Source organism: Diadema antillarum, unplaced genomic scaffold (genome assembly GCF_040938485.1).
Source record: "Diadema antillarum isolate AM-2024a unplaced genomic scaffold, OU_Dant_1.0 seq00000098_RagTag, whole genome shotgun sequence".
In the NCBI taxonomy this organism is placed as follows: domain Eukaryota; kingdom Metazoa; phylum Echinodermata; class Echinoidea; order Diadematoida; family Diadematidae; genus Diadema; species Diadema antillarum.
Genome location: NW_027271187.1, coordinates 1594128 through 1621935, shown reverse-complemented (window position 1 = coordinate 1621935; position 27808 = coordinate 1594128). Strand labels below are relative to the sequence as shown.

The 27808-nt window shown below is 39.0% G+C and overlaps 1 protein-coding gene across 1 annotated transcript; it reads right to left on the bottom strand.

Annotated features, from left to right (window-relative positions):
- Positions 1–228: 228 nt before the first annotated feature.
- LOC139726782 (vacuolar protein sorting-associated protein 51 homolog) lies at positions 229–27605 on the bottom strand. The gene is made up of 20 exons (XM_071637773.1): positions 27516–27605; positions 26746–27047; positions 25557–25642; positions 24439–24594; positions 23676–23749; positions 22682–22814; positions 21934–22022; positions 20629–20809; positions 19777–19880; positions 19023–19134; positions 17735–17915; positions 14020–14159; positions 13282–13404; positions 12574–12678; positions 11543–11683; positions 10896–11125; positions 8384–8510; positions 5516–5628; positions 3630–3708; positions 229–335 (listed from the first exon to the last, which is right to left on the bottom strand). Exons 2-20 carry the CDS (start codon positions 26963–26965, stop codon positions 306–308), a joined length of 2424 nt encoding a protein of 807 aa, XP_071493874.1. The 5' UTR covers positions 26966–27047; positions 27516–27605; the 3' UTR covers positions 229–305.
- Between the last annotated feature and the right edge of the window lie 203 nt (positions 27606–27808).

Here is a 27808-nt window from a genome sequence, read left to right as displayed (position 1 = left end):
TAAGAGGAGAAACATCACCATTCAAAAAGAAAAAAAAAATCCCAAATCACATAATTATAGCATTCCTTGTAAACGCTTGCATGTATCAATTTCATCCAATGATCACATACAAATTGGAAACACAAAGCCTTACGAGATTTGAAGGAATTCTACAGGATTACTGCAACACTATACGTAAGCGATTGCTTGAAGTCATTCATAATCATAACTTTATTATTGTGAAGACCCATTTTGTATCATTTGGAGCAGAAATACATGGTGAGACATTTCAGGATGGTGTTTGCTGATGCAATGTCTCCTTCTCTTTATCCTCGCTCACATATGACTTCTACAATCTGTGGAAAAGACAAAACATACGAAAAAGAAAACATAACAAAACAAAACAAAGACACATGGATTAGGAGTATCTAATTGAAAGACTAACCTCTACATTCATCCCTTATTTGCTCTGTACTATGAAATAAGAAATTTTCACTTTCCCATCAAGCAAACTTCCAATTATACAGCACATGCACCCTTACTACAATCGTGAATACTTTTTTATACAACCCTGCTTACAAAACAAACAAACAAACAATATATATATATATATATATATATATATATATATATATATATATATATATATATCATACATTTTCTGTCATCAATAACAGAATAAAGAAAGACTGTATGAAGTTTTATGCACAAAGCAAATGGGGAAGGTGAGCTGACATGCTACACTATGAGGTCAGAATTTGGTCGTTCCCTTCATTTTTCTGGTTCTATTTAAGAAAACAGAAAGGAGGCCAGGGGAAGTGTTTTTCTCACTTCCTAGTTAAAAAAAGGCGAGCAACTGTGTTACATTAAAGTGCTAATGAATATCACACATAAGCTGAGTCTGGAATAATTTGGTGGATACATAATTATTTGTGTATACCCACAGATGAATCACTTGAACATGAAATTAAATTCACACACACACACACACACACACACAAACACCAGAAATATATTTCAGCTCGCAGAAAGCCATGATATAACTTATGGTGCACTGAGATTTAAGAGTATGTGTAACATCACTAAATTTATTTGAATTTTCATAGATATAAAGACAATTTCTTATTTTCTTTGTCTGAACCAATCCACAAATGACATCAGATTTCCTAATAAATTCATACAGCTAAGAATATCAACAGGTCGATGAAAGTACTGCCACATGTATTACATCTTTTTTCATTAACATCCGGCATATAAAATAATATTATGCTTTTAAGCTGCATTACATTTCTTCTCACTTGATGATAGCTCTGCAAGCTACATAAGATTCAGAATGAGTATAAGAAGGTTCTAAACATTAGACTGAATTTGAAGAGACTAGGCTTCAGAATACTGCATGTGGCCACATATTTAGCAAGATTTTTATTTTTCGCTAACTATGCGAGTTGAGGGCTATGTGCAGATTTTTAAACACATGAAAATATCAATTCTAATCCCAACATGAATGCGGTGTGCACGTGTATATTTCTCTGTCCACTGTTGCACTCCACAACTGTGAATTTAACAACTTATAATACTGTTGAGAAGTCCCAATTTGCAAAAAAAAATTAGACTCGCTAAATATATGGCGTATACATAAGACACAAGACTTATTAACAAGGAAAAGGTCTCTTTATATTCTATTTGTTTGTTCGTTTATTTTTGAAGCAGCCACAAGCTGATATCATGGCAATCGTATTAAGACACCCGAACTTGCCTTAACACTACCATCACAAACAAAAATCTACCTGACATAAAATCCCTCATAAACATTTGTGAACATCAATTATGTAAGCTATGACTCCAGGTTGGTGCTGTTTTTGCTTGTGAAAACTATGTGCCATGACAGCAGAAAATGCTCTTTAAAAAAACAGAAAAGAAAAAAAAAGAACAAAATGTCCTCTTCGAGGCACCAAGGAAGCGCTTGGTGGTAAACAAGCTAGTATGTGTCCTACTTTGTCAGATTGAATCGCACAAAACATAATAAAAGTACATGAGTCATTCTTATATGTCAGGCCATTTAAGTATGCAGTATCGTCATGTATCGTCATACATGCCTGTATAAATAGACGCTTGTAATCTTTGGTCTAGAGCAGAAATACTGCCCATTCTACATATGTTCCCCTTCCGGGTCTATCATGGTTATCAATTACGTGTATTATAAAATGATGCAGCAGATCCCAACCACATGATTGGTTGAGAGCGTACACACGACCAGTCATATTTTTTTTGTTGCCAAAAAAGTAATTTTGCTTACGACCGATCATTAGCAAAGAATAATGACTGGTCATTATCACTTTCATATCATGATGCATGGTGGGTCTATGTAAAATGGCATCATTTTGTTTATTCGCGAAAATGGCTGGCGCACCGCAGAATCTTATAAAACCACAAAAATCTGCCTCATTACTCAATACACATAATTTTGTTTGGTATTAGTATAATTACCTAAACCTGGTACCATCGAAACAGTCAAAACACCCTAGCTATGGCCTCCTACATGTTTGACTGTTCCAAAGGTAATTAATTGGAAAGGTGTTGGTAATTCTTACTAATGCCTTCACTTATGTGTATTTTTCATATACCGTTAGTCCTGGAAATTGTCTTTCATCTCAAAGAGACATTCATTTGGGTTTATATTTATTGGGACACAAAGAGTCCACAGTTTTGGTGTGACAATATTAGGTGTGGAATATTCATACACCTTATAATGTCCACAGTTTGGGTATGACATTAAGTGTGGAATATTCATACACCACACTGACATATCAATGCTACAAAATGACTACTGTAAACGTCAATATTTTTGCACGATTAATTTTTCGCGCTGAGCGGCTCGAAAACGTATTCGCGGGTTCTTAAATTCGCGCTCCGCAGCAGGTTACTTTACTGTAGTACACATTCACTGCTTTCATCCAAAGCCTCTGCTACTTAGCTTGCTATGCCAGCGTACGACAAGCGACGTAGCGAGCGGCTCGACTGCGAGTACAAGCACTCAAATACGTAGTACAGCTGTGAATGTAGTACCGTAGTCACGGGGGAATGTAGCATCGGTGCGTGCGGTGCGCACATGCATGCTACAGTACACAGCAATCTATCGTCTCTTTGCACAGTACTAGTAGCGTAAACATGCCTGTACATTGTACTACGCAGCAGTATCATCGATGAAGCGCACACAATTCATCCCGTTCAAAATGTGCATAGAAAATTGTGAAGATATATTCACGCGTTTTTGAATTCGCGCTAGCCGAACGAAGCGCGAAATCCGCGAAAATTAATGTACCGCGAAAATTTCCACGTTTACAGTATTGGAGAAGCATGTGAATGTGCATGTGTGTCTAGTGTGTATAAATGCAAACATCTGGATACACGCAGGGTTTTGTGTGGAACTGTTTTCTATACCCCACAAGTGTGACTGAATAAAGGTAATCGCTGTACTTTTTTGTTCTTGGTACCCCACATGTGAATGTAGTATGCAGGTACATACCAATATGTATGTGTAAGTGTGTGCGTGTGTATGTGTGTGTTTGCATGTGTGTATCCATGCATGTATGCATGTGTAATTGTATTATGACGTGTACGTGTGTATGTGCTAAACCAGTCCTACTCACACTAGACTCCATGAGGGTTGCGTCCAGACAGCGGTGGACAGCACTGCCAACAATCTCATCCAGCAGGAAGTGGACCAACCTGACCGATGCAAATCAGATGCAAATTAGATTCAAATGAATGCGGATGGCATAGCTTTTTTCGATAATGGACGTGGCAAATCAGATGACAGTGATGCAGATGGTAAAGTTTGACAAAATGGGAGGGGCAAAAAATGCTGCTGGTACCAGATGGCAAGTAAGAAACTGTGCTATGCTAATAAGATGCAAATGATTGTAAAATACAAATTATAGTACGTGTAGATATCGAAAACCATTAAACACAGGATGCATTTTATGGTAATCTAGATTGATTGTAAATTGCTGCACAGATCTCCAGCCCAGTCTTGTCACGGAGATCAGACGTTACATCTTATCATTTCATGTGATGATGAAGGCATTAATAAATCATGAGGAAATTTTTGACAATTTGGCATTTTCTGACCATTAATCTCGCATGCGAAATATGACATGTGATTACCTAGTTCTGGTAATTTTGTCTATTTTGTCAAATTTTGTTGTTTTGTCTACTAGTCTTAGCCATAAGTTTCATTCTGAGACACTTCCAACAACAATTTTATGTTGGACATCAACTAGTACATGCCAAAATCTGAGACTTTCTGTTTTTAAACAAAGATCATATGATGTCCTTACATTTCAGGTACTAGTAATAGAGTGAAGACTAGATTTCATAATGTCAAGAAATTTTGAAATCCAGATATATTTTTGAATTATTCCCTTTTTTCCCCCAAGAGCATCGTAACTTGGGGGAAGCTTCAATAATTCATAATATGATGCATTTTTTTTTTTTTTGGCAGTGCCTGTAAGGCAGCTGAGATCTATAATGATGTAGGTGAATAGTTTCATAACATTTTCATTTTTCTTGTCTTTGCGACTGCATTCCCTCTGTAATCATTCTCCAAGATGTTCTGGCATCTTTGACCCCAAGCCTGATGACCTGACACAGCATTCACTTCCTTTCACCTGCCTTGACCTTGACACCAAGGCCCGAATTCACGAAGGTGGTGCAAATGAAACCATGGTTTAAACCATGGACAAAAACTATGGAGCGCCAAATGTCGCATGGAATATTTCTTTACGAAATTGGTCATTTTGTGGACAAAATGACCGTTTCGTTAACGGAATTATCATTTCGTGGACGAAATGTTCATTTAGTTACAAAATGTTGTCATTTCGTTACAAAATAATCATTTCATCGATGAAATGACTGATTTTGTAACAAAATATTCCATGCGACACTTGGCGCTCCATGGTTTTTGTCCATGGTTTAAACCATGGTTTCATTTGTACCACCTTCCTGAATTCGGGCCCATAAGTCCACAATAACTGAGCGATAACTCTATCCTCAGAGCATGTGAAAGTAGTACAGTAGAATGTCGTTTTAAAGAAATTAAATATTAATAGCAAAACCCTCTTTACAACAGGGATATTTTGCAGGTCCTGGGTCTTTATCGTCACTGGAACCACAAGACCTCGTATCTCAAATTTTGGTGAAAATGACTCTTTTGGATTAATGGTCAGATAATCAGTTAAGTGATGTCCTGTCCAAATCCTAGGTGTCTTACCCTTAAAATGAAGCCACCACGGCATGTCAAAGGAAAGGCTCTCCCATTTGATACAGTGCTTTGGCTGCCATGTTTTTTTTGCTCTCCTGAACATTTGACATTTTGTAGATACGAGGTCTTGTCGCCCCAGCGATGTTATGTTTCTTTGTTCTTTGTGTTCTGATACAGTGAGGAACCTGATACAACGAGATAATTTTCATGGTTTTCAGGTCCTTGTAAAAGCGAGGTGCCCCTGTTATGATGACTCGTTCTGGTCCCACTTACTTTTCGTCGGACACAAACCGCCAGAGGTAGAGGTTGAGGTAGTGTGTGTCCACCTGGATTTGCTGCAGGCCGTACCGTCCAAACGTCTTCAGCCTCACGCACTCCAGAAAAGTCTGCCAAAGGGCGAAAAGAGGGAAGACAGAGAGAGAGATACAAACAATCATACATCACAGGACAGATCATTAACATCATTCTACATAGTCTGGGTGCCAGAGGTTGAACCTTGTTTTACTATCCGCCCAATGTTTTTTGGTGAAATTTCTCATAACCCTCAAGGATGCAAGAGTTACATCATCCAGATTTGCATTCAGCACCCTCAAAATAGGATGAAACAATAAAAAAACACAAAGAAAACAAACAAAGCAGAACATTGGACAGACAGTAAAAACAAGGTTAGGCCCCCCAAAATGACTTTCGCACCCAGACTAAAATGTTCCTTGATAACTGGTGTACTTATGCCTGAAGCAAGCATTAATGAAGAAAATTCTATACAGTGAAGAATCCTGCATTCTACAATAATAGAAAGCATCATTTATTTCCAGTGACCATCGTAAGCCCCATTGACAAAGGAGTCATCTCGTGTTCACCACTCGTTTCTCCAAGATGGTCATCTGGTGTGAAAACATGGTGATATTCCCTATCAAATCATTTGTGTTTGTGCTGTCTTTCTCCATAATCTTAACCCGTTGAGGACGGACTGACTTTGCTACAACACGCATTTCCCATAGACACTTGCCCGAGTATACTCTGGACTCATCCTAAACAGGTTAAGCACTATCACATTTAAAATAAGAAAGGGTATTGAAAACTTATTTCATCATGAACAAGGAAAAGTAGAAATTACGCGGTGCGTAATACAGGGCTCGACACTAACAGTGGCCCGGTGGCCCGGGGCCACCAAAAATAAAAGTCGGGCCACCAAATTTCAAAAAAGGGCAAATTTGGTGGCCCGCCTCGGGCCAAATTTTTTTGAAAAGTATGTCAATAAATTTGCAACTTTTTGCGCCGGAAATTAGCACTTAAATTTGTTTAAAGGATGGATGAAAAGGACTGAATGAGTGCCTGAGAGTGAGTGTTGCAAGTTTGTTGAAGTTTATTTATGAGCAGATATGTCCAACTTCTAATTCTTACTATCATAAAACTTAAATATTTGACTCATTAGAAAAAAGGACTTTTAATGTTTTTTATTGTTTTTCTTTCGGGACACCAAATTTTTCTCTGGGGCCACCAAAAATTTGAAATTAAGGATTTTGGTGGCCCCATCGGGCCACCAAACAAAAAACTTAGTGTCGAGCCATGCGTAATATATGTCCCCGCCGGAAGTAGCATTTTGTAGCAAAATATACAATATAGGTAAAAAATCAAGGTCAAAGGTCAAAGAAGTCAAAGGTCAAAATTCTGTGTAGAAGTTTTGAAGCCCTCACCTAGTGCCATCACATAAAGCAAACGGAATCGAAATCGGGTTAGAAATGGTGAAGGAGTAGCATTTTGTAGCCAATGTACAATATAGGTCAAAAATCAAGGTCAAAATTCTGTGTAGAAGTTTTGAAGCCCTCACCTAGTGCCATCACATAAAGCAAACAAAATCGAAATCGGGTTAGAAATGGCGAAGGAGTAGCATTTTGTAGCATTTTGATCACACACGGACGCACACACGCATGGACACACGGACACAGACACGTACGGAGCCCGTTTCATAGTCCCCTGCTCGAACTCGTTCGGCGGGGACAATAAATTATGACATTTACATTGTTGTACAATCAACATACTACATCGTATATCCAAAAAAAAGAAGAAGAAGAAGAGCTGTGATGAACATTCATTCTCTTTTAAAGTAATATTGCTTTGATGCAAGTTATGTTAAAAGAAATCAGAATCACATGATTTTTTTTTGTAAAAAAAAAAAATATAATGAAGTCTTTTTATTAATACAAAGCTAACTTGTTACACAAAATCCACAAAACAAAAACTAAGAAAACCCAAGAAACACCTTGAAAGTCATTACTAGGTAGAATGTAGACTGTATGGCAAGTTTCCAATCTCATTCTTCTTTATAGAGAAATATTTTGTCAAAAGCACACGTTGTAAGTATACAACATATTAATGACCAAAATTATATTACAAGGAAGAGACATAAATGCTGAACTGCTTACAAGTATTTTTGTAAGTGGTCATCAAATCAATGGGATGGGTATTTATAGAGGTATGGGGGGGGGGAGGGGTGGTTGGGATGGCATAACTTTGAAAACTGGTCACAACTGCCAGCATTTTCGACCTCGAGACCTTGTGGTAAAGATAATATAATTATGCCACGTCACATGAGCTATAGCAAGATGGAGGTCGAGAACCACATATGAGGGCTTTCGGACGACAAGAAGATCTCGTTTCTAATCGTGCCTCTGAGAGCTGTTCCAGAGAGGAGCTGGAAGAAGAGCCGGATGTGCCACACCCCATGATCATTCAGGCATGCATCTCTTGATATACACGAATGTTGAAGGTTTGTACATACACACATGCAGCTTATGCAGTATCTGATACGAGAACAGTTTAATGGTTGTGGGACAAAGAGGGTCGGGCAAAGCTCTGCCTCTGAAAATGTGTTTTAGATGTCACCAGGACAAGTAGCGTGCACCAAAAATCGAGCAAGATTGATTGGAAACACCTCCAGACCACAAACTGTTACCATTTTTCCCCCTAAAAGCATCATTACAGTAGTATGATTCTCTTATTTGCCATCAGATGAAAAAAAAAGAAAAGAAAAGAAAAGTGAATTGCATCAGCTGAAATTTCAGCTTGTTTACGAGCGACATCTTTTTGCTGTATGAAATGCCTCTCTGTCTGAAGAGGACTCTTACTGGTGCTACCAACCTTTAGGCTGATCTTGATGATCCCCGTGACGACGGACACTTTGGAGAACTCCACCGTGCTGAAGATCTCGATCCGCTCCGAGAAGAGCTTCTGGATATTGCTCATCAGGCTCGTGTCAAAGGTGGTACTGCAGGGTCGAAGGTCGAAGGTCAATGGTCAATAAGCCCAAAGAGAAATTATATACACACGTTTTGACTGGATATTGGTATTAACAGTTCAGCTGCAATTCACTTGTATCACACCCAATTTTACTTCATTTTTTTTTCACTTTTCATTTTTATTTTTCGGGATATACATTCATGAGCATGCAGATAGATCCCTCTCCGTAGACAAATATATGACACGCAAACATGACAGCTCGTTACTTCTACGTGGACGTTCTTTGATATGAATGATCATCCCTTTGCTACCAGCATATTTTTTTGTCAGTCAAGACGCTGACCAGCAATTGCAAACTGTTCATCTGGGCAAGGAGGTTAGCGATATCCAGGATCCAGCTTGTTGGTGAGTCATCATATTTCAACGGTGCAGTAAACTGCGGTTTATGGTAGTCTGTGGAATTATTTACACAGACTCCTTTTCAAGCTTTTTCACTGCACTGTGGTTTTGGATGCATTTCAAATGCACACCAGGAGGTAAAGCCAACAAATTAAAAAGCTGCTTCCTGTTGACCTGGAAAACGAAATGATGGACACCACAAAATTCCTCAAACGTACAGTGACCCAGAGACTGACCCTTGACCTAGCTTGTGACCTCCGAGGCGAGTTATTGTCTATTCATTTCTATCCTGTCCGCCACATTAGACTCTAACTATACACTCCTATAAACTGATGTAATGGCTTTGGATATGGCATCTTTCATTTATTTTTGTTTTGTTCTTGTGGCAAAAGTACAGTGACCTCTGACCTTGACCTTTGCACTTTCATCACTCCCATTTCAAGTAAATACTTATTTAATTCTGTCCATTCAGGCATATTACAATACCACTGAACATTCCTGTCTGAAATTACAGCTGAAAGTGCCATTTTCAACCATAATTTTGTACCAATGAGGGACTTGCCTACAATTTAATCAGTGCATCTAGACCTCATGTAGCATCCACGGTCCAAAATCCATTGAATATGATATTTTTTTTTTTTTTAAACAAGATCTGGGACACACACTGACATTACATAGATAACCTGAAAACACAATGCCTGATGCACCCCTTTGGGTTGAGGTATACAAATGGGGTTTACTATTTCTGACACATTTTGCCAACTGGTATTGGGATTTTATCATCCAGTTACTCTTTGGGTTACCTCTCATCAGTTCCAGTAATGCTGGCTTGTATCATACGTCTAAAAAGATTCTTGATACCTGATTGGTCAACTGTATCATGTGACAGTTGTTAAACTCTACCACTGCACATTGTCACTGTTTGGTGTGCAACTTTTTGTCAAGCAGTTTTGCGTAGTGTGCTCTGACATCATCCATTTACTTAATGCTGTTCTTTTCAAGAGGGTTTAATTTTCACAAATTTTGCGAATTACTGTGGGGCCATGAATCTAACAACATGCTAAAAATATACCCACCTGATCTTCATTGCATAAAGTGGCGGAGTGAACAGACAGGCATTTTAGTGCCTCAGTGTCAAATAGCAATAACAACAATATGCGAAAATGTCTGCGACCTCCTCACGCGCGAAAATATCTCTACATGAAAATGATGGCTTTTACAGTATATCTACTCCCATAGTCCCATGAGAGACTTAAACTTGCAGTTTTGCATCACTGCACCATTGCACTCCTGTGATGTTGTAATATGCATTTTCCAGCATGCACTCAATCAGTTATATCAAGCTCTTCCGTTCTTTGCTACTGAACTGTTTGGCGCTCCTGAGAAGTGGTTGCCACTGCTGCAATAAAATATTCAAGTCTTGGCTTGGACCGCACTCTTTGATGTCCAAGGTGTTGCGTAAAAGAAATGGCAAATGACCTTTACTCGTGCAATGAAACAAGATTCCACAGTCATGATCTTTTATTATATAACACCTAGATAGATCCTTGTCATTTGATTGGTTGTTTAATTTGCTATTGATCATTCGTTCCATTTTACTATTATGTCATCATTCGTGCAACTGTGGCTCCATTTACGGTGCAATCTTGGATCCATACGATTCGCTTCATGCACAAACGCTTGTGTCTGCATTGTGTATGCAACAGCGTGCTAGCGTAAAGCGCCAGCGAGCACTCTCTCCATCTCTTCTAAATTCATAAAACATTAAATGACAAGGATCCATTTTAGGTGTTATATAAAACACAATAAATGTTTTTCATTCGTGCGACGGAAAGCTTATTTCATTCGGCGGCAGATGAAATTATTGATCCATTCAACTGGGCTGCGCCTTGTTGAATGGATCATTTCATCTTTCACCTCATGAAATATTCTGTCCATTGCACTCATAAACATTCATTAGTAGTATACTATTTGTATACATATACAATCCTAAATTCGGTGGGGCAATACGTGCCTTGGGGTGTAGTTCCTCTGGGTCCTCTGTTGCCGAGAGATGCTGAAGCTCTGGAACGTGCGCTTGCTGGAATCGCTGCTGTGCGCCTTGCGCGTCCCCTCCTCGTAGAGGGAGCCCACGTTGCTGTCAATCGCCGTGATGTCCTCGACGACGCGCTTCATGACCGCACGCACATTGCGCGGCTCGATGGTGTTCAGCCAGTCCCGTGTCTCGACACTTTTGCGTAACATCTGAAAAAGAACAGACATTCTGAATGACTTGTTATTGCTTTCAGCTACTTAACTCCATGTAGCCCGGGGGATAAATAAGCCCCTCCTTAGCATTTTTCGTGGTAATTTTAAATTGCAAAAATTTGGGGGGCTAAAATTTCATGACATTTTTCTTTCACATTGCGCACATTTCGAGACCTTTATCGCAAAAATTGGGGGTACGCTTGCTGAGAAATAGCAAGTTTTCGTGACCAGTGTCACCCCAAAAGGCAGTTTCCAATGACCTTTGTGTGTACAATCAAGTATGGGTGTTACAAGATTAAGAAAAGGCACAATGGTTGGGTTGTAGGCACTAATCTGAAACACTGTCCTCGTTGGTTGTGAGATGACAGCACTCAGTGAGAGTCAGGTGAACGTGGGAGTGAAGCGGCAATTTACCTGAGATATCTGGAGGCCCTGCGCCTTGACGTAGTGGTTCAGAAGCTGTTGGGCGCCCTCTTTGGCCTCCGCACACAGAGTCGAAGTCTGGGACAACCCCCTGCTGTCCTCTATCATGAACTGGGCATTGCACGTACCAAGCTGGTGACAAGAAAATACAGTTGATTTCTCTCAAACAAAGATTTTACAGTAAGCAACTCCCTTGACACACTACATGGTTATCCTAAAACTTGCCTCCTACAAGTTGAAACTGAGGGCTCTGATGAAAATGTGATACTGATCAGTGCTACACATGATACAGGTGTGGCTATGCATGACGTACGATACAGAATATCAAAATGTCACAATAAAAACAAAGGGAACTGGCAACAGACCAGCAATTAACTTGGTTAAGATTGCTTAAGATCGTAACTACCATTAGTAAGCTATTCTGTCATAAATATCTTTCTTTTTCAATAAGTACATGCATTATAAAAAAATCCAATTTTGAAGGCATGACTTCAAACAAGAATGTTTCTCTTTCCAACATTAAACATAATCCTTAAAATTCTTCATTTAGTGTGTTGTCACTACAAAAACCATAAAAACAGAAAGAAATTAATCAACAGCTCATAGACCAAAATCATAAATTCCACATTGTTGTGTAACACTTAAAAAAGATGATTCTGCCAAGGATAACTACATTTCCACCACAAAACTTGCATTTCATTCAAGCAATACCAATATAAATGAGCATGAAAGATATGCCAAGTATACTGAAAGTGGCATCACAAAATTAATCCAAAAGTTGTCATCTTTGTTTCAAGGCAACATGATTCTTCAGGTTGCTGAAAAACATTCTGTTCTACAAAAATGTCATATTCACAGTGCCATTGGACATCTATTTCTATTTCATTGCTCTATTAAAAATATGCTCATTCTCTTTGAAACCACGTAATATTTAAAATGTAGCGACATCTGCATCAGTGTGCATATAGGTGGGAGGTTGTGAAGAAATATTATGTGCCTTGAGGTGTCCCAAGAAGGCTTACCAGCTGGACGATGTGAGTGGTCTCAAAGTCCACCAGAAGTCTGGATAGGATGAGGATGAGTGTTGGAGGAGCTGAACCCTTCTCTCCTCTACCCTCGCACAGATTCTGTAGGGAGGAAAGAGGGGTAACCATAGCAACAAACACTGTGATGCTGATGAGGAATAGCTATATATTGCTGTACCCATATGCCATCTATTTTGCAAGTTTGATGTTTCTAAATTTTGTAAGACAATTTGTGAGTGCTTGAATTTGCAATCTAGAACTACACTAACGGAATGGGAAAGAAATCTTATCCCTCTTTGTGAGAAGAACTGTGAGATCCTACTTCCGATATGATGCACACTGTACTTGCGCTATGGGTGGCCGTACTTCTTTGAGTTGTTAATTTTGGATATATCAGTCTAGTTGCAAAATTCATGGAAACAAAAATGTCGCAAAATATAGCACTTCTATAGGACCTTTTATGAAATATGTGAAAGAACATGATTATAATTCTTAGAGAAATTCAAAGTTTATTTGATGAAAATTGATCTTGAAGTGGTGGTGATATCCCCCTCCCCCCTCCAAAAAAAAGCAACCATAATAAAAAGCGACAGGCCATAACTTTTATTAGGATCACTTTGTTAGATAACCTATTAAAGTGAATGGAAACGGGGTAAAAAAGGGTATTGAATTGATAAGTCCCAGCTGGAAGTTGGAATCGCTCACCCGACACGTCTGGAAGCAGTGTCTGAGGAAGTCCACCAGCAGACCCTCGCGCACCACCTGGGAGGGGTACGTGGTCACAAAGAAGGACGCGTTGGCGAACGTGATGTCCTGCGCCAGGAACGCCTGTGTGAATGCAGCAAATATATATGTTGATGGTCATAAAGGCAGTCCAGATAAAGCAAGGAATGTGTCTTGTGTGAAGGGTCTGCGATGCAAAATATGAAGTTCTTGTTCTTTAATCTTATCAATGGGAGACAATGAAGTCATGCAGTACTTACGAGACTAGGCAATCAGCTAATCTGTAAACATATATGTACGACAACAGAGAAGTGACAAATTTGACAGGTTGATGTTAATTTGCACAGAAAAATACACTTTTATTGGCATTAAAAGAAGGTAGCTGCAAAAGAAATTTATGACTCACTGAGCAAAACTATTGCAACTTTTAATGCATGGTCACAAGTGATGGGTGGTTTCATGGTACATGTTAAAATGTATGCTCTCTTGAATGTAAGTGTGGTCCTAAATCGAGCCAACTAAACTTGTCATTTTGGTAACCATAACCTTACAGTCAATCTTGCAAACTCTAGATTGAGTGGGTCTATCTAAGGACCACATTCACATCAAGAAAGAATACCCGGTGGACCCAAGAAACCATGCACCCCTAAATTGGTAGCTTACTGTTGCAGTTTTAAAAAAAAAGAACACAAAACCCAACCTAACAAACAAAGTCCATACCTTGAGATTGGTGAGTACCAGCTTGACCTGGTCAATCACAGAAGACGAGGTCACATTGACCAGCTCTGACAGGTTGGGGGCGTCCTGCTTTCCAGCCATCCTCGGTGCGCAAAGCGTCTGACGAATGTCGGTGATGCATTCTGGGATTCAAACGCACACATAATTAAAACACTAAAATAGAATGATATGTACAATTTTCATCTTTTCACTGCCTAAAAGCCTAACATTTCACCTTTTTGTCTTTTCTTTTTGTTCCTTAGTCCTTCCCTTCTTGTTATGGCACATCAAACCATAAGCAAAACCAAATGCACTTGATGTTTGAATGTCAAAAATATAAAGAGAGAATGAAGGAAAAGTACTGGGAATTACCTCATTATGAATAAATGTAATAGAGTCCTCTACATGAAAGAAAAAGCTGACTTGTTCTGTCAGAATCCCGTAAGCTCTATATTTAGCACTTGACTGCAAACGCCAGTAAACAAAACAAGTAACGAACAACATGCACCCACCCAAACTTTGTTGACAGTGTAGGCTATCTTTATGTGGTGCCATTGAGGATGAGTCCTGAGTATACTCGGGCAGGAATCTATGGGAAATGCGTCTTGTAGCAATATCAAACTGTCATCAATAAGTTAAAAACCCTGCATATGGCAACTGCAAAATTTGTAGTCAGTGGTCGCTGTTTGGATGTGTTAAAGGTACTGTTTACCGTTTGGAGCAGTGATTTACAAAATGTTCCAGTTATCACATTTGATGCATACTGTATGTGTAGGTCAGTTGTATCACAAAACATCCTACCACAGAAAAACTTCGCAATAAAGCCTAAAATATAAGGAGATATCACTATTTTTCTCACTCAACCATAACTGTTGACAGTTTATTCTAGAAACAATCTTATTATAACCATTGTTCACATTTTGTATATTCAACAATACTTGACATTGATTACACTGATTAACATTTTCACATTGGCTATTTCTATCCCTAACTCCGTTTTAAATGTATTTTGAAGCGCCAAAGCTGGGTTTTTGTTTCATCTGCAAATGGTAAGGTATGCCTTTAACGGTGACTGACGCCTTTCCAGGGCTAGCCAGAAAAACAAACATTCAACACACAACATGACTGATATTGCTTAAAGATAATATAAAGTTTTGGTACCTCAAAAGTTTCCCTGGATTTCCTTGTCTTAGTTTGTGTTTCAGGTTAAAGTACCTTTCATATAACTAACACTGTGAGACTTACTCGCCCCAAAGTGCTCTCATGTCTTAGTAATCATGCAATTAACTGCGACCAGCAGCCCCATACGCATAGCGCAATGGGGCTGCGCGTTGTAGCATTCAGGATTACGACAGACGTATTATCGCGGGTAAATATCAACTTAAAATCTAACAAGGAAAAGTAGAAATTACGCGGTGCGTAACATATGTCCCCGCCGGAAGTAGCATTTTGTAACAAAATGTGCAATATAGGTAAAAAATCAAGGTCAAAGGTCAAAGAAGTCAAAGGTCAAAATTCTGTGTAGAAGTTTTTAAGCCCTCACCTAGTGCCATCACATAAAGCAAATGGAATCGAAATTGGGTTAGAAATGGCGAAGGAGTAGCATTTTGTAGCCAATGTACAATATAGGTCAAAAATCAAGGTCAAAGGTCAAAGAAGACAAAGGTCAAAATTCTGTGTAGAAGTTTTGAAGCCCTCACCTAGTGCTATCACATAAAGCAAACGGAATCGAAATCGGGTTAGAAATGGCGAAGGAGTAGCATTCTGTAGCAAAATGCACAATATAGGTCAAAAATCAAGGTCAAAGGTCAAAGAAGTCAAAGGTCAAAATTCTGTGTAGAAGTTTGAAGCCCTCAACTAGTGCCATCATATAAAGCAAACGGAATCGAAATCGGGTTAAAAATGGCGAAGGAGTAGCATTTCGTAGCAAAATGTACAATATAGGTCAAAAATCAAGGTCAAAGGTCAAAGAAGTCAAAGGTCAAAATTCTGTGTAGAAGTTTTGAAGCCCTCACCTAGTGCCATCACATAAAGCAAACGGAATCGAAATCGGGTTAGAAATGGCGAAGGAGTAGCATTTTGTAGCAAAATGTACAATATAGGTCAAAAATCAAGGTCAAAGGTCAAAGAAGTCAAAGGTCAAAATTCTGTGTAGAAGTTTTGAAGCCCTCACCTAGTGCCATCACATAAAGCAAACGGAATCGAAATCGGGTTAGAAATGGCGAAGGAGTAGCATTTTGTAGCAAAATGTACAATATAGGTCAAAGGTCAAGGTCAAAGGTCACGACTGAAATTCTGTGTAGAAGTTTCAAAGCTCCCATGTAGTGCTATCATATAAAGCAAACAGAATCAAAATTGGCTCATAAATGACAGAGAAGTAGCAAATTGAAGATTTTGATCACACACGGACGCACACACGGACACACGGACGGACGGACGGACACACGGACGGACGGACGGACACACGGACGGACGGACGGACGGACGGACACACGGACACACACACGTACGGAGCCCGTTTCATAGTCCCCTGCTCGAACTCGTTCGGCGGGGACAAAAATGTCTTCAATTTGAAGACTCACCAGTTAAGTTGAAGTATTGAAAACAGGCTTCGGGCAACGTTTGGTTCTGCCAATAGTCCCTTTCTGTTCGAATTGATGACTGAATGTGACTCGGTCAAGAGGACTTTGGGAGAGCTACACTGAATTGACGGTCAGCGCAAATTTCAAATCCATGAACGGATAAGATGTCTGTGTGCGCATGCGCTGGCCGTCGATTCAGTGTAGCTCTCCCAAGGTCCTCTCGACCGAGTCACATTAAGTCTTCAATTCGAACAGAAAGGGACTATTGGCAGAACCAAACGTTGCCCGAAGCCTGTTTTCAATACTTCAACTTAACTGGTGAGTCTTCAAATTGAAGAAATTTGTGGATTTTAAGTTGATATTTACCCGCGATACTACGTCTGTCATGATCCTGAATGCTACAATGCGCAGCCCCATTTAGCTATGCATATGGGGCTGCTGGTCGCAGTTACCATGCATGCAGTAATAATTTCGTATAACACGTGTACTGTATATCGATTCTCCGGCTCTGGTACGAAACCATTATTGCATGATTGCTAAGACATGAGAGCACTTTGGGGCGAGTAAGTCTTACAGTGTTAGTTATATGAAAGGTACTTTAACCTGAAACACAAACTAAGACAAGAAAATTCAGGGAAACTTTTGAGGTACCAAAACTTTATATTATCTTTAATTTCATAATCACATGATCAATCTTTCCCTACATCTACTTCTTTCAGAGGGCATCTTGTAGTTTTTCTCATCCATCCTCACATTCTCTAGAGTACCTAAATGTGGTGTCATACCATTTATTGTCACGGAAACTGGCTCTTAACAACCTCGCGTAGTCTGATTATCTGTGAACACAATGGTTACTAACCACGCTCATACCCAGTTGCAACCACTGCCTAAAGCCTTGTGCAACAATATCTTGTTTGGAACCAGCACTAAAAGCTGTAAGGAAGATTGTGACATTATCACTTTGGTACTCTCTCACCCTCCTATTCTATGTAAGTACAGAAATTCAGGCTTTTCCTGACTTAACACTGACTTAACCCATTGAGGACAGGCTGATTTTGCTTTAACACGCATTTCTCATAGACACCTGCCTGATTATACTCGGGACTCGTCCTCAAAGGGTTAATTAACTAACACACCTGCAAAATGCTTCTTGAGTCCCTCTCCGTAATACAGTGCCCTGTCCCTCGCTGCTTCAGCAACAATCTTGGCCCCCCGCTGCAGGATCTGGAGTTCCGGCAGTAGCCGATGGACCGCCTGGAGGCGTCTGAAAAACCTGTCTAGCGCCCTCACCAGGAGAGAGTTCTCCACAGACGCCTTCTACAAAGTCAACAGTGATATTCAGTTTGAGTGCTTGGCTTTTTGTTGTTGCTTTCTTTCTGCCTTGCACAGATATACTAGTACTAGAGATAAATTTTGCGAACATTTATGAAAATTCCATTAGCAATTCAAGGAATCACTAATGGAAAACAAAAGCAGAGAAGTGGTGAAAGATATGATTTCTGAAAATCTTACAAAAACCAAGAGCTGTTGAGTATTTGTGCACATCTATTACATCTGCACACAACTAGCGTGTAGATATTGCACCCTTGATGTGACAGATATCCAAAATCGAGAATATCAAGAGGTCTGGAGGGTTCATGATGATGTTGCATAAAAACCTATAATAAAGAAAACATGTCCTTTAAAGCATTACAATCTTGTGTGATGTTCTCTCTACACATGTCAATCCTAGAAAGTAACAATCACTTTCATTTCACGGTAAATAGCATTTATCTGACATTGCCCTGAAGACCCCCCCTGAAAAAAAACCAACACCAAAAAAAAAACAAAAAACAAAAAACAAAAAACCCTAAACAAGTAACTAGCACAGAGATAAGAGGGAAAGGAGAGTGAGTTAAAATAGGATGCCAGGAGGAGAGCTGGGTCAGAATGTCCTATCAAAATATTCTTTGGATGGATGGGCACAAAGTATGCTTGACCCTGTTTCATAAAGCTGTTCGTAAAGTTACAAACAACTTTAATATTGCAAGAAGAGTGGATTTCCTAAGCGTTGTTATTTCAATAGCTAAAGTTGAAATTTGCAGATGATTATAATGATTATTCTTACATTTTAACACATTTTGTTTTTCAATTGAAAGTGTATTTTTCCCCCAATGCAAATGAAATATTGACATACAGTCATACTTTGTTACAATGTAAGAAAAAAAATGGGAACACATATTGGTATTTCATATTCCTGCCGTTCGTAAAGTCATGCGTAACTTTACGAACAGCTTTATGAAACAGGGCCCTGGGTTGAAATTAGGAGGTATGTGCATGGGAAGGACTGAGGAATTGGAGTGAAGGAAGGGGAGGGGGAGGGGGAAAGAGAGGAGGGACTACGAAAAGAGGGTGATCTATCTTAGTTAGGATGACGTCACCAACCTCTGCCTGGATGCGGTCCTGGATGCAGCCAAAGTAGTGCTGCATCCTGGAGTCCACAAACTCTCCCAGCTTGGTGTGGGCCACCTGCTGTAGGGCCTCCTGGTCCTCGGCGCTGTGTCAGACAGGGGACATGAGTGGTATCAGAGAGCACACGATTGACACACTGGCATTAATACACCATTAGATAGCTACCAAGACAGAAACTTGGGGATCAACACAACCTGGTACTGAAAGATTAGGACGGGAACTCAAAGCAATATCGTGACACAACAGGGACATTGCAATAACATTTTCTTTTTTCTTATATAGTGGTGGCAATGCTTTATATATAAGTGAACTAAAGTTGAAAAATACATTCACACTGTATTAGTCACAGCACTTGCCATCAATGGAAATGACATATGGATACAAAATTGACTTGGAACAGATAACGATGGTTAGCAATGTCATTGTAAAATTACATTCTAATATGTGCACCACATGCACATGATTATTATAATGCTACAATGTACTTCATTGCTCTCTTCAATATTCACATACCGGTAATTGAAATGATATTTCGAATTCAGCATGCAAGAAAATTATCACAAATGTCCACTGAACATTGATTAATTAATATTTTAGGGTGTGAGTGTATTTGTAGTGAATAGACATTCTAGTTATACAAGTAGTTACAGTTATAGTCATAGCCATAATCATAAGTCATAGTTTTGATACAAAGATGCTAGAAGGCAAATAAAGTCATTAAACTCACTTGCCAGCTTGTCTATTGACAAACAGATCCTTGAAAGAAGCAATCACCAGACAAATATTACTCAGGAAACCATTGCAGCTACTGTCGATAAACTCTAGAATGTCCTGCATGAGAGAAAGAAGGAGAAAGATACCAGTCAAAACACAAGCAGAAATAATGCAATTTCTGCACAATGCATCTTGCTGGATACAAGTTCCATGTTCTCCATCTCAGTTGATTTAATTACTAGTATTACGCCTGATTCTCATTTGGAACCAATTTTCATCACATGTTTGCCCGAGTATGCTTGCACTCAGCCTCAAAATGATGACGAAAACGACAATTAACTTTAAAACAAACCAGCAGAATCTTGATCTAAATAACTGATCATGTAAATTCCACTATAGCTTGATAATGTGGACAATTATGGCAAAGCAAATACTTGCTAAAGACCATGTAATCTTTGTGATACAATGAACTGAAATCTGCAGGACTATGCCATTCATCTTTCATTGTGAAAAAGAATTGTAAGAAAATCAGGTAAAAGAATTTAATCCAGAAAACACTGTACATCTGGATTTTTATTTTTCTTTCACACATGATGAAACACATTTTTCTGTGATGGTGAACAAAAGGGAAGTTACACAATACAATTTCTCATCATTTCTCACACCTGCTCTCTGATTCTGACGTGTAATTCACCATCACTCTATGGTTGAAGATTTACCTCAGGAACTATAACAGTTATGCCCTTCAAATGATGGAAACATTACACAACATCATCTTCCATTTTGCTGAAGGAAATGAATAAGAGTTTAATACAACATATACCTTTAAAAAGAGGAAAGGGGGAGGGGGGAGTGTCCCACATACCATAGGCAGTGTTCTCATGATCCTCTCTGCCGGCCTCTCTCCCTCCTGTGGGCGATCCCTGTCACCATGGTTACCATCATCTGCATCCGCCTCGGGGGTGGATGGGGTCCTCAACCTCCCGGCCAAAAGCTGGGCGTGACACGCCATCTCCTTCAGATTCTCATCCAGCTTGTGTCTGGCACTTGGGGTGAGGTACACGAGGTTTCCAAAATTTGTAACACCAGACTGTGTTTAGCACTTCAACACTTCAACTGTACCCTACCATTGAGGCCTTTTGTATCATACGCCATATCTACACCCTGTGGCACTCCATCCCAACACCTGAACAAACTGGTGTATAGGATTACATACATGTAAGGCAACATTAAAGAGCAACTAAGACTGAAATTGGTATAAGGTGGGATGAAAGTTAACACGTCAGCGAGTGTACTGCCTCCCTTTTAGATGAAGCTTAGCTGCCGTCACTGTAGAAATTGTACATTAGAGCAATAGACCAATTTAAGGAGTATGTCATAGTTCAAATGGCCTCGAATGTCAAACTATCAAAACATGACAGTTGCACATCTGGATGTCAACCACTTAAGAAGTAATAATGCTTGCTTTTATCCTAACAGCTCCCTTAATTTTTTTTGGAATGCTCTGTCACTGTAACATAAAGAAATCATTCAGGCATTGACTATAACATTGCTCATTACAACTCTGCATTGTTGTTTTTCTCGGTTGACCTTTATCTGCTCATACACATAATGTAACTTTGAACTAGCTTGCTAGTCAATTTAGGACACCATAATAACATGCTTTATGCAGGCTGAACACTTGTGAATATCAGAGAATTCTTAGACTCTGAAATTTAGTCACAAGGTAATCAAAACTTTTGATTTAAAAGACAAAATGTCAAACTGCTGATGATTTAGCCAAATTGTCTTACTTTGTAGTTTTCTCAGTCTGCTGCTTCATTAGGTTGGTTTTGTGTTGACAGTTTACATGCAGATATTCAGCAATAGCCATTCTTAATGACACATGCTGACCGGGTACTTGTTATCAGATTTGACAGTATGCATGGTTATTTGTTTGGAAGCAGCACTATGGTCTTGTAACCATAATGATCGTCACGAAGTCTAGCTGTCAGACACCTTGTAAATATGACCTTGATTTCAGTCCAAACGTCATAGTTTTCTTGATTTTGCTTTCAAGTCTCATTGGTCCATTGATTGACCTCAACAATTTCATCCAAACTTAACTGGAATCCAAATCCTTACTTGCAGATAACAATTTTTAGTGGAGAATGATTTCTGGAGAACTCACTGTGACAGGAACTCATCACAGAGCTCATCTGGGGGATCCTTCAGCTGAAGCAGAAGGTCAACGCACTCAGCAAGCTGCTTGGGGTTGGACTGCCGAGGGCGACAAACACACAGAACAGCCATCTTGGGTTATAAGGATTTACTTCAGTTTGAACACTACACAATCAATTACAACACACTGTCATTTACACAGCTAATTACCGGCCCCCATGAAGGAGAAACTCCAGGGGGGGAATCCAAATGGAATGCAGATGTAATTTCTGAATTTTTATGTCAAATGACAATAACAGGAATGATTTGTCAATTTGATTTCTAGGTGATTCACAAATTCATAAACATTATAATTTCCTTTCACCACAAAAAAAAAGTACAAATTTGTAGGAGTATGAACAATTGTGACCAGGGGGTTGTTTCATAAAGCTGATCGTAAAGTTACGAACAACTTAAGAGCGACTGGTGATCAATTCTAATGTGCTATACTTATCAGAATTTCCATAATTCAGCGCAAGAACTGATCACCAGTCGCTCGTAAGTTGTTCGTAACTTTACGAACAGCTTTATGACACACCCCCCAGGACTAAAAAACAAATGAAAAAAAAAAAAATGCAATATTTGGGAAACAACTCCATACAGGTACTTCCTAAATGTAGTATTTTATGATTTCAATAATTTCAGTATAACCATATGACAGTTAGTTGTCAAGGTAGCAGACAGGGAAGGTTGGCAAATTCACTCCTGTGTTGGTTTACCTCCTTGTCTCTGAACTGCTCCCTGAGTTTGAGTCGCAGCTCGTTGACGATCTCGGTGCAGTCCCGGTGGATGCCGTGGAAGGAAGGCATGTGCTGGTACTGGAGTAACACCACCCTGGCCTTGGAGTAGTACCTTGAAGGAGTGGTATAGTTTTGGTTAAGATGGGGCTTCAGATTTCTTACCTTTTCTTTGGGATATGATGAGAAATCTCTTAAATGAAATATGAGAGAGCATATAATTCTAAGACGAATTCAAAGTTTATTTGATGAAAATGTGTTTTGAAATGGCTGAGATATCCACAACAAATCAATCCTAATAAAAGGTGGGACCCACCTTTTATTAGAATCACTTTATTTTTATTTGGTTTCTTATTATCTCACAAAAAGTTATAGTTGAATCCCCATCTCAAACGAAACTGTGCAATCCCTTCAACTAGGCATGAAGCATAATGTGGACTGAACTTAACATTTCTATCTTGCATTTCACTGCTAGCATATATGGCATAAACATCATAATATACTGCTAGTCTAGAAATGGACATATCTTATTTAGCAAGCCACAGACACATGCATCAGCAAACCCTTTCATGATTGTATCTCATCTTGGTTTTGACAATCTTTGACTTGACAAATTCAAATTTTTTATTTCAAAATTTATCTCAAAGCACATTTTCATTCTTGAGAGATGACTGACAATATGAACATTGCACTTCTGTAAAATTTGTAGTGAGTTATGATGCAGACACTTTCAAATCGTCCTTTCATGTTGTTGTCTTTACAGAATAATGACAATGACCAAATCAATATGCAAAACAACAGACAGTACAGTACCCTTGGGGCTGTGACACAACAAAAATTCCATTTTACCTGTACCACAGTGTTAACAGAGTAGATCGTTTGTGGTGAAAATCATCATTACCAATAATCTTACAAGGTGTCAGGGCATTATTGAGTTATGAGATAACTGTTTCACAAAGAGCGAGTCATTGCTTACCTGACAGCTTGACTGTATGAACCCATAGAGATGCACTTTTTCAGTCTCGCCGGCAGCTCAAACAGGAATTGCAGCTATTCATGGGACAATGAAATCATAATTCAAAGTAAGAAAAACACATACAAACACACATCTTCAGGACTAGATATTACTTTTGAAATGTTTACTAAATAGTCTTTGTCCTATATGAGATGAGAGTACACTGTATGTCCAACTCTAACTCACTGAAGGTAAAAGATGGCACAAAAAGACAATCTTCTGAGTTCCAAGCAATCTGTAAAAATTAAACTAATATACAAACTGTAGAAAAGAAACAGAATATTTCCATATTTTTCCTCTATCTAAATACTACAGCTCAGTTTAATCACACTTGAAAATCATGACACCTAATTGCATTGTTCTGATAACCATTTTTTCCCCTTCTTTTTTGTCTGCGAAGTGAGGATATTTTATACACCAAGGCTTTCAGATTTGAGCCATACACTTGTCTGGTAGTCGTATAAGAATTCCAAAACAATGTTGAGTGGTATTTACAAGAGAAAGTTTCACATGGCTCCTGTCTTTTGACTGTCAAACAAAAATGCAGATATCATGGTCTGTCATGAAAAAAAAAGTATCCTTTTTTTTCACTTGCAATTACCATGAGCTTCACATATTTTTGTTTAATAACTTTTACTCCTTTATCACTGACTCTAATTACATCATCGTCCGCTTTCTTGTTCGCTAGAGACTGAAACTATATCGAGACTACAAGATACTGTACCTTTTTAAGAAGAGAATGGACCCCACTCAGCTTGGTAATCTGCTCTCTCCTCTCTTGCAGTGTGGAGCTGATCTTCTCGCTGAAGTCGGCAATGGTGTCCATGTTGGTTGCTAGGCGATCCATCTCCTCGCCCATCTTCTTAAAATCACTTTTCATCTTTAAAAAAAAAAAATGTGCGACGATGACATGTCAACCCAAACTCTTGTGCCACTGATTCATCTCCTAATTACTCATCCATGTTTAATGATAAAATTTCCCATCTTGCGAACTGCACATCACAGAACTTTGTTTGGATTTATTTTAACATGGGCACTATAAAGGAACTTCTAAAATTCTTATGAGCAAACTACCAAGCTAAGTATCCTTGGAGGGACTAGACAAGAGCATACGTCTTGGATGAGGAAACAACCACTGCTGCCAAAGGAACTGAACAAGGGACCTCATCTTTAGGAGTCCATGGTCGTATGGTCACCAAGCCACAGTGGCTCCTCCAATACTCCTCAAATTTCTCTACAGCACTAATGCCTCACTTTTGCACAATAGAACTCGTATGATGTATGACAGATTTCAGTTTGATTTAAACCCTCTAGATCCTTCTGCAGATTTTGCATGAGAAGTATGTATGTACATGAACATATGTTTTCTTTGATGAATGATAACCATCTATCTGTTACGTCACTCAGCATTTATAAGCTACAACATGTTTAATATCATTTTGAATGTGTTCAGCCACTAAAAGAAGAGTATGTGCAGTCAGCAGGTGAAATCTTCTTTCTTTCTTTCTTCTTCTTTTTTTTTTTTTGGGGGGGGGGGGCATTTATTCTAGTTGTAGCTTATTAATAGCAAAGTAAAGTTGAAATAATTCTTGATAAACATCATTTCCTTTACGAGAGAAGGTATAATTGCTGAATGATACGAATGACATCAGTTTATTTTGGTCAGAGTCATGTAAACTACGCATTACTGTAACAGCATACAGTGTCACTAATCCGTTGAGGACAGGCTGATTTTGCTACAGCACGCATTTCCCACAGACACCAGCTGCCCGAGTATACTTGGGACTCGTCCTCAACGGGTTAAGCAACGAACAATCAGTCATTTAAGAGACAGCCACATACCTTGCGTATAGTGTCTGTTGCGCTGATGAATTTGTTGTAGTTCTCATAAACCAAAGTCTGCATGTCGCTGTCAAGTGATCGGATTTCTAAAAAACAAAGAATATCTCATAAATTGGTCATCCACCATGAATGTGGTACAACGGCTATACAACAGAGAGGTACAGTTTCTAATTTCTGTTTACTTTTTGTAACTGAACAACTTGTGCTAAACCTAAGTTGTAGGGAATGCATATAGCTCCCATGAAAGTTTAGCTAGACCCTAATCTAAAATGAGTTCTGGTTACCTGGACTACTCTGTAATCACATGGCAAAAAGGTACAATAAAATCGACATACAATAAAACAGGTGATAATTAATGATTGCAGATAAGTTTTTGAATTGCATGACTTTCTCTATGCAACAAAACTCCAATACTTTCTACAAATCTTAGTAAACCTAGCAGGTTAAAGACTTGATACATGTCTTCATGCTTAGGGCATGATGTTCTGTGGGTTATCACATTAATGCAGTACAATGCTGGTTATAGCTGAAGAAACCCAGCATCCAAACTACATCAAGTATGAAAATTCATTCATTCATTTTAATTATAAAAGCAAGGCAACAAGATTCAGCCAAAGGCTATTTTTCAACATGTCTGTGCTCGGACAAAAACATATAGAAATATATACAATACAAAATTACCCCCCCCCCCCCCCCCCCCCCCCCCCAAAAAAAAAAAATATTATATATGAAGACAAAAAAAAAACCTTAATCAGATACAACAAACAAATTCACAAAATGATGAGCATGGTGAGTAACAAAATTCAATGTGATGATTAAAAAAAAAATGAATATAGAAAAACAAAATAGATCATGAAGTCATACAATAAGAACAAAAATATTGAATTTTGCTATCAAATATTAATGACTAAGTTACACTAAGAAGTCTGTTTAAAATTTTCATATGTGGGTATTAGCTAAGATCAGCTGTAAATCATTCCATAGTTTTGCCCCATAATTACTCAAACTATTCTTCTAAAAACATGTATTCTTGAAACCGAAGTAATGAAAGGATTTGCAAATTGTTTCTTAAATAACATACGGAACCTTTAAGCTCAAATTTACTAATGAGGTACTCTGGTGCTAAATTCACAACTATTTTATACATCAAACATAAGCCAATAGGATAAGGGATGGAAAGGCAATTTACGTTTCACCATCTCTGCCTCTTTGTCAATGAGATCATTTAGCCGCTTCTCTTTCATTATCTTGGTAAGGTAGACCTCGGGGTCAAAGTGGGCTCCATTGATGTCTGTTGGGTCAAGCCGAGCGCCCTTGTCCGGCTGGTCATCCAGACCGTAGTACATCTTGAGCATGCCATGCTTCCGTCTGCCCCTGGCAGCTGACCCTTGGCCTTCGTGGTCACTCATGGTCGGTACGACCACAAGGAACAAGAAGCCGACGCTCAATATAGATTACACCCCTGAAGTGTATTGCCTCCTAATTCAAATTCTAAAATTAGATGGAGAAACAAGACAAAAATAGAGAACAAATGAACACAGAGAACACATTCCCTACAAGTTAGCAGCATTACATTATCACAATAGTCGGGACATTACATCTGTCATCGTAGTATTCACACTTCACACTGAATCATTGAAAGAGTTGTCCATAAACTGCACTGTGGATGGAGTGTGGGCTGCAGACAGCTGTCCCCTTCTATATCCTAACTTTTCAGTTTCGACACAATCACTGACCAAAGCAAGTATCATGCGCAATTTATTCTACTATTTTTAAGATGGTATGATCTTTCATTGAACGCAGTAAAGAGGCCTGACGACATTGCGCAATAGCCTTCAACACTCTAGCTGGAGCACAGAGCGGACATTCGCCTGTGGCTGTGGCACCACCTGCCTCAAGATGTAGTGAACTCAATATCACTTGACTGTGTGACATATAAGTTTAAATAAAAGATGTCACCTTCATTGCTTCAAGTAGTCACCCGGGGCAGAACACTTTCAGAACGATCTCAACTTGTACAAATTGTTTCAGAAATATGGTAAATTATTGTGCCTCGACTCTCGAGTCTCAAGTCTGCTACATGTGAGAGCCTACAATGTGCAAGTATACCCTCCGGGGGTTCTGCACCTCTTTCACCTTCCTGCAGAAGCTATCACAATCACACGGTCGTTAGTGCAGCCAGTGCAGTGGGCGTGTGCACTGCACGAACGTAAACAGTCTTGGTTCATTACCACACAAAAATGAATGAGTGG

Bases quoted from the DNA above. Each gene is read 5' to 3' on its own strand.
- LOC139726782 (XM_071637773.1), bottom strand. From the start codon at position 26,965: ATGAGTGACCACGAAGGCCAAGGGTCAGCTGCCAGGGGCAGACGGAAG. The intron at 19,135-19,776 runs GTGAGTTTAATG...TGTCTGACACAG, and splicing joins GTCAATAGACAAGCTGGCAA to CGCCGAGGACCAGGAGGCCC. The intron at 13,405-14,019 runs GTATGGACTTTG...GCATTCACACAG, and splicing joins TGGTACTCACCAATCTCAAG to GCGTTCCTGGCGCAGGACAT.